At 31.6% G+C, this 8860-nt stretch overlaps 1 protein-coding gene across 2 annotated transcripts in view; it reads left to right on the top strand.

Moving 5' to 3' along the window:
- Window positions 1-8860, top strand: part of LOC106872380 (protocadherin beta-15) — a 640647-nt gene that overhangs the window by 227417 nt on the left and 404370 nt on the right. The window contains exon 4 of one of the 2 annotated variants that reach the window (XM_052973047.1): window positions 5709-5992. In XM_052973047.1, the coding sequence (XP_052829007.1) occupies window positions 5709-5980 (272 nt within the window). In that variant the 3' untranslated portion in view covers window positions 5981-5992. Of the gene's footprint in view, window positions 1-5708; window positions 5993-8860 lie in introns of those variants that run through there. The other variant, XM_052973054.1, reaches the window with a different exon arrangement.

The following is an 8860-nucleotide window of genomic DNA, read 5'->3' as shown; positions in this document are numbered from 1 at the left end:
ATGTGTGTGCATGTGTGTGTGTGCATGTGTGTGTGTGCATGTGTGTGTGTGCATGTGTGTGTGTGCATGTGTGTGCATTGCACGTGTTCATTTGAGTGTGTGTGTTTGTGTGTGTGTGTGTGTGTTGATATGACCAGTAACTGTACACTTTCAAAGACCAGTGCCATAACAAATCCCTCACTTGGAAAGCAAATAAGGTTGGCAACAGCAAGGACATCTAGCCATCAAATGCTGCCACAAATAAACTTGCTGCCCCAAATTTGACCTATTTGAATGAACTTCTTCAGAGAAAACATTTAAATGTTGCTAAGCCCATCCAGCTTGGTAGAAGTATGTATCTTTTAACCACACCACAATTTCATTCCAATTTTCCTCATACGCCTACTTTTGTAAAACTTAACTTTGACTTAAATTCATTAATTGTCCATGAGCTGCACCTATGAAATATAATGATGATGAAACATGCATCTACAGATGGTGAAAAGGAAAGAAAAAAATAAACAACAATTTAAAATAGAATACTTCAATTAGATTCAAACATTCACTCTGTGCTTTACATTAAAGATTAATACACATGATGGGAGGAAATAAAGACACATTTTCATAAATACAATACAAAATACTAAACGTTAAACTGGATTTAAACTTTCACAGTATGCTTTGTGTTCAACAATAAATAATTACTTCTACTCTGAAAAGAAAAAAAACGTGAACTATTCTCACTAAACAGTAGGAAAAGGAAGATATTTCGTGATTGATACAAAATACTTTATAAAATTATAATCATTTTGTTATTAATTCTTTTATAAAAAGAAGATTAAACAAGTCATTTTAAATGCAATTCATTTTGTTTCATTTTTATTCTGAAATCATTTCACATAGGTAGATTGTTTTTGGATGTGGTTAATTTAGACATGCATGAACAGTACACTGTTGTAACTCATTTTGTTGGGAATTGTAAAGAATAATATTCTCCACATCTGTTCAGATCATAAAACTCTGGATTATTTGATATTTTCTAATTAAATTTAGTGATTTTAAAGTTTTGGTTTTGTGATTCTAGGGTTTCCAAAACATTAACACATAGACTTAAATATGAAACTCAATATGCGTATATATATACTTATAATGTTTCAAGAATGATGTAATAGATAAATGATTATGTATACCAGCTCGTTGATTTTCTACTATGAAGATGTATTGCATCTTTTGCAATGACTCTTTGGTATGGTCTGTTTTATCATCTGCACTTATGGTTTCAACATTACAAGAAGCAAACCAAACAAGAAATCTCTAAATGGTTGTTTAGCATGACAGAATAGCTACCGAATCTATGTCAAATCACACTGCACCATCTTAGAAGCAAAAGGACTCTCTGGCTAATTATACTTTGCCTGAAAACTGGAAAAACAAATGGTCATGATTTGAATACCTTTGTTGATCAGGGCTGATTTAGAACTAAATAACAATCACAACAATAATGGCTCTGGAAATCTCCATGTTGAACTTGATTGATACTTGGTTATTTCTACTGTGTTTTTATTAACTGAAGGCAAATGGTAATTTGGTACAGAATGTGGAAGCAATGTTTGCATTGACATTGCAACTCTTTTACTGTATTTGACAATTTTTCTGTCTGAGATCATCATCATCGTCGTCGTCATCATCATCGTTGTCATCATCATCACCCCCCCGTCATCATCATCATCATCTTCATCATTGTCATCATTTAATATTCATGTTCCATGCTGGCATGAATTGGATAGTTTGAGAGGATCCAGTTGGCCCAAGGAGTTCATCATGCTTCAGTGTGTGTATGCTTTGACATGTTTTTTTTAAAGTCTGGATCCCTTTCCTAACATCAACCACTTTATAGCATGTACTGGGTACTTGTTTTCATGCCATCAGCTCTAGTGGGGGCACTATACAGCTTGCAAAACTATGAAAGGGGTACTTTATACCATGGAGGGGGTACTTTATACTAGATGAGGAGTAGAGAGGCATAGAGTATGAGAGAAAATGGGGCAAGGGCAGAATAGGTTTCTTGCATGTGTGCATGCATGTGTATGTGTGTGTGATCTGCAAAGCAAGAGAGAATTAAAAGGATATTTAAAGAATTATTCTACAGTATTAGAAGTGATTTATTTGTGTTTGGCTTAACAGACCCACTATTTTAAGGCAGTGTCTGTCATGTGGTAGGGAGACTGAAGATTGTAAAGGCAGTGGATAAATTGTCCTGCTTAATGAAATTATGATGGTTTCACACCTTTGAACTTGTCTAACACAATAGTGAAAAAAGAAAAGCATAGTGATGTAAACTCTATTTCATTTTCTCATGAATAAAGGGCTGAAGTGGGGCAAAACATTTCTTCTTTTCTTTGACCATTCTTGTTTCTTTGACCATTCTTGTTTCTTTGATCATTCTTTGAGTTTCTTTTTGACTATCTAAATTAGCTGTTATTTAATACAAATTAAAAAGCAATATGATGCTACAATTGTTATGTTTATTTATTTAGTATCTCAGGAGTGTACATTATAGATATTCATTGAACCAAATACAAGAGCCTTTTGTTAGTAAAATGCTATCATTTAAACATGGATATTGCACATTTATCCTTTAGTGTATCTGAAAACTTTGAATATAGTCGTAATATTGCAAAAAAAAAAAAAAAAGCTTTAATAATTTCATCATATCTCTGAGAGCATCAAGAAGAGTTTTCATATCCTCAAATTTGTTCTCAAGTAGGTTAATCTGACTCTTCATTTTATTGTTGTTATTGTTATAGTTGATATTTATAGAATGCCATATTTAATTTTTTATCAACAATTCTCTGTCATCTTCAACTTGTTTATATAGATATGAAATGGATAATTTTCTATGGCACAATGTTATTTTATTCATAAGTTATTTCGAACACATCATTTGAGTTTTGCTAAATGTTTTTTATTTAGTTTGTTTCTATTCTTGCATAGTATCTGGTGTACATTTTTATTTGTAAAATTCACCTCTCTATGAATTTTAGATTTCTGAACTGCATTTGCTTTCAAATTTATGAAAATAATCTACGCCACTTGGGATATTTTATTGAAGAGTTCAATAAGTTCAGTTTCAATGAGAAGTGAAAAAAAATCTTCTCATTTCAGGCCTTTGTCTTTTGTATAAGAGTAAAGAATAGAGAAAAAATGATGTTGACACACAAGTTGTGGACAAGCAAAATTTCTTACATAACAGTAATTAAAGATGATGCTCTGTTTTTACTCAACTGCAACACAGTTTGGTAGGCTTAATCCATTGCCTGGTATAATACCACCTCCTGATCATTTGAGAACCTTTAGTGGAGTCTATTTGTTGCAAGCACTCAGGACAGGTCTCTGATTTTGAGAATATTTTTATTCCTCCCATCCACCACTCTCATACACCATGTAATAGTTTCATGAATTATGCCACCCCTCCTGATTAAAAGGTAATAAAAAAGTGACTATACTACTTCCTCCCTTCTCACTCTCCAATAAGGAAGTAGTACATGAAACATTATATTTTCACTTGTGGCAACTGACCTTATCCAACTCTTCTAAAAAAACAAAATCTCCTATAGACTAATTGATGCTAACATGGACCATCAGCAAGTTTCTTTAGATTCTAGAGTTTACCATTTTACCCTTAGGTTTCATGATCCTAAAATGCATGAGTCAAATCTAGATGGGTTAGTTTATGCTAAAGTTTACTCTCATGTTTGTCTTTTAAAGTTAGCAATATGTAGCGATTTCTGTTGTGTTTTCACAAGTTTCAACAAGAAATGTAATAGGCTATAAATGTATCAAAATTATTAGTCTTATTAATAAGAATTGAGACTAAGACACTTTTATATTTGCTTGTCAACAATATCTACAGGCAGGAATTATGAGAGAATGGCATTTAATTGTAAAGACAATTTAGTTATTTCACAGTCATTGTCTGAAGAAAAAACTTTTTCCTTATCACATGTCATTATATCTTATGGACACAGATAGATATGAATTATTGAGTAAGATAAGTGTAGTTAATGCAAGAATGCAGCTATCAAAATAAATGATTACATTTAATAATTGGTGCAGTATTTAGGGAAGTAAACAGATTATGTTCTGCTAGATGTGGGATGCAACTAACAAGGTCTAAAGATTTGTTTCAGGGCTCATTATAGGAGTGGGCAAAGACTTAATTATGAACCATAAAGAAAGTTTTATTGAGAAAGAGGAGTATTTTATGCCAAATGCATTCTTGCATGATAACTACTTAAAGAGATGCAGGCGCACTGCTGTCATGAAAAACTTTTGTGTCTAGTTACGAGCTATTTAGAGATGAAATATTCATTTGTTCTAAAGAAATAAACCAATTATTTTCAAATAGTTTTGGAAACTATAAAAAAAAAATTAGGCTTCTAGATGTTGCTGGAAACAGTAAGTCTATGCTAAAATCTGTCACATGGGTTTATCTCCTTTGGTAAATATCTTATCTTTATTTTCACCTATTAAATTATCTTTCACTTAGAAAGCGAAATATGGGAGACACTTTTGTTTGAATTGAATTAGATTTATCTTACAGCATAATCTCTCATATTTTCCCCTAAAATGTATCTCAATACAGTTGGTGTCACAGTTCTGACTTTTACTCAGAAGACATATGTGGTCCCTGTTTTTGTTTTATTTTAAGTATAATATTTCACACATAAATGCTGATTTTTCAGAAATTTTTTAATGTGATTCTATTGTTAAACAATCTTTAAGTTGTGTTTTCAACAGTTTCTCTTCAAACACATCGAATGTTTCCTAGCTATCATATGACACCCTAGAATCCTGCAAATCAAATAATTTAGATGGCTTGAGATAGTGTTTTTTAAATTTTTCTGGAGAAGAGATTCAAGCTGCTTGTTATTCAGTTATGTTACAGAAACAGAGTCAGTATCTTTACCATGTAACATATTACACACACACACACACATATATGTATGTACATGTGTGTGTGTGTGTGTGTTTGTACACACACACACACATATATATATATATATATATATGTATATACAGATTCACACAAGCACACAGATACAATGTACTACATGGTAAACGTAAAATTATGCTGTTGCAAGATATCGTTTTTAGAATTCCAAATGACTTAATTAAGTGAAATAAATGTTGTGCAACTTTAAGGTAAAATATCTGGTTATCATATCAAAATATTCATATTAGGCTGACCTTCTGTTCATATTATAGCATTGCATTTTACTTCCATGCTGGTGATCCACTGGTAGTGTATGGTGTTACATGCTTTTGGAGTTCCATTATAATGTCAGCCTGCAATGTTGATGGTGTCCACATAACTGATGAATAATTCATTTTCTCTCATCTTTTGAACTTTTGATTTGGGGTCGGTTTTTTTTTTCTTTGTTGATGAATGATGAGAAAATCAATAAAAATTGGGAATACAGAAAATAGATTCTGGTTTCGTGGACTCTGTATTTGTGTGTATGTGCCAACATGTGAGACACAGAAAAAGAGGTAAAGATAGAAATAAAGTGATGTGGAGAAAATTATAGGGAGGAGAGAAAGAGAGAGAGAGAGAGGGAGAGAGAGAGAGAGAGAGAGAGAGAGAAAGAGAGCAAGAGAAAGAGGTCCATCATTTGAAATATGGTTTATTAAATCACATCAGCTTTTATTCATTTTTTTTTTTGTAGATTATAAAGCATATGAATCAGAAAAGTTCCAGCTGCATGACAGAAAATCTTTGCCTCAGACATACAGCAGATCTAGTAGTACCACAAACAGTGCTAAGAGTTCTTGTCAATCTAATGTTGGTAATAAAATGAGTTTTAGTGATCAAAAAGCCACTTCATTAAATAGTGGAAACTGCAATGTTCACCCTCAACTCTGGAATCTACCAACAAAGAACAGTTTTACCACTTATTCCAAGCCACTACCAGCAGTACCAAAGATACAGGATGCATAGAACTTTAGTCAGGTAATCATGTTTTGCCAAGCATATTTTTTATACAGCTTTAAGAACATGTATTTGTTTGCTTATCTATCTATCTATCTATCTATCTATCTATCTGTCTGTCTGTCTGTCTGTCTGTCTGTCTGTCTGTCTGTCTGTCTGTCTGTCTGTCTGTCTGTCTGTCTGTCAGTCTGTCTGTCTGTCTACACTTATCTATGTATCTGTCTACCTATCTATCTATCTGTCTATCTATCTGTCTGTCTGTCTATCTATTTATCTATCTAACAATCTACTCACATCTGTCTATCTACCTGTCCAATCAACCAACTAACCAACCGACCAGCCAACCAACCAACCAACCAGCCAGCCAACCAACCAACCAATCAGCCAGCCAACCAACTAACCAACCAAAACCCACGAATTGACCATATGTTTGTCTTTCATCAGTTTTTCTGTGATACATATATATTTTCATGTATTTATAGTACCTTATGTTTTCTATTATTTTTTTAAGTAAATGCTTTACATTTTTTCATACATGATTTATAAAGCAATTAAATGATTCTTTAATATTTTGTGAGAAGACAATGGTTTAAAAAAAAATCATACACATTTAATGAAAAAGAAAAAATGGTAAATCTTGCAAATTAGAATAGATACCAAAACGTTACAAACAAGGTATAACGAGAACATTGTTGAAAGAGCACATTTTGTATATATATACTTATATAAGTGAATGAAAATGGTTGATGAAAACTGAAAGAAGACTGTCGTGTATATATATATATATATATATAGATAGATAGATAGATAGATAGATAGATAGATAGATAGATATAGATATATAGATATGGCATAACTCAAAGTGGATAAGTCTATAAATAATAGTGTGTAAATACTGAATTCAAAACTCTCTTGATAGAAAAGTTTGAAGGCTTTATCTACTTTGAGTTTAACCATTTCTAATATACATATATATCTTACCCTATTACTATGTAATTTGTGAAAACATCCCACCAAAATTTATTTTCTTATAACCAAGAATGCAAGCACAAACAAGTTATATCATTATATGTAGCCTTTCCCTCATGTCACTCATGAGCAATAAAAAAAAAATAAAAAAGAAATAAAGCTCAGGTATTCTACTTTAATACCATGTAACAAAGTCATCAGGTATACCCTAGTTTTAACAATGATATAACACCATCCAGATAAAGTCTAAATATAAAAATCTTCTTGCTAAATACATAGATGTTTCCTTGCTCCTACATTTGTGGTACCCAGTATTACCAGTATGTATCTATATATATGTGTGAGTGTATATATATATATATATATATATATACACATACACGTGTGTGTGTGTGTATGTATGTATGTATGTATTCAAAGGCAAAATTAAGTTAGTTTTATTCAACTCTATAAAGCTTAATACTGTATTGACCAAGGAACATTGGCAAGTGTGAGTTTTATAGTCAGAGAAAGGTATAGACCTTAGTTATTTTATTTATTTGTATATTTATGTATTTATTTTGCAAAGTTCTGATAAAATTTAAATTTTCTTTCAATGTTAAGAATTATGTAAATTAAAGATTAAGAAATAGACAGATATATTAATAGTTTTAGGCCAATTGCAGTTTGATTTGAATAGTAGGGCATGGGTGTTGCTTAATTTAACACTAAGTTGATTAATGTGATGATTCCATTACAATCATCAACAGATAAAAACAACATAGTTAACACATCTGATTAAAGTGAATTTCTTGTTTAATTCGATTGAGATAACGTTTTCATGAGCTTGCTCTTGTACTCAGTGGATAGAATATCGTTAGTTTGATTTGTTGGCATTCAACACTAGCATATTTCCAGAGGCAATATATTGGCTGGTTTGTCATAGAAATGCAAACAACTTTCTGAATTTGTTTCTCACATACATACTTATATTTGCTCATACATGCATGCACATATGTTTCTCCCTGTGTTGAAAAATTTTCATACATTTGCACTTGTATATCCACATATTACTGGCAGACTTCTTTTCAATTTCTATTTACTTTTGATATAGTTCAAATTATGCTATTCAGATAGTTGACTACTAATCTATTCAGATTAAGGACCTGACACCTTTCATGTTCAGATTCAAACCGAATGTGGCAAGCAATTTCCCTTATTAAGCTAACTCATTTCACAATCATAGCCTCACCATTTGTTGGTGCCAATATTCTTCTAGATTTACTGTTATTGAATCTCAAGTTACTTATTTCCTACATTTGTAATCATGTATCCAGCTAAACTGTCTTTTGAGTGTAACACAACAACCATCAGCAACTACTCATATATTGTTAATGTATTTCGAAATTAAACAGGCTTCATTAGGTTTTGGCATCAGTGTTTCTTTCATTTTGAAGAGATGTGCAGAGCAATGGTTGTGTGGATTCATTCTCTTCTTTCCTTCATTACAACCTCAAAACTGATGATTATAGGTTAGGAGTTTTCTTTTTAATGTCACACAGAAATATTTCAGGAAACTACGTCATTTCAACATTGTGTTGCTGGTGTAAAGGAAGAAACTGCTTATTCGTAATCTCTGGTATACACAATGTTGCAATTTTGTACAATAAATGCAATGAAAATTTTCAGTTAAATACATTTGTCTAGCACCACATACATGAAATGAAAAACAAATGGGAAATGACGTTGACATAATGAAAATTATGAAACATATATATATATATATATATATGTGTGTGTGTGTGTGTGTGTGTGTGTATGTACATACTTACACACACATATACATACATAGACCTATACATGCATAAATCCAAACATACATTCATATATATATATATATATATATATATAAAAATATGTATATGTATACATACATACATA

This window comes from Octopus bimaculoides, chromosome 14 (assembly GCF_001194135.2).
Source record: "Octopus bimaculoides isolate UCB-OBI-ISO-001 chromosome 14, ASM119413v2, whole genome shotgun sequence".
Classification (NCBI taxonomy): domain Eukaryota; kingdom Metazoa; phylum Mollusca; class Cephalopoda; order Octopoda; family Octopodidae; genus Octopus; species Octopus bimaculoides.
This window is presented reverse-complemented; position numbering and strand designations above follow the sequence as displayed.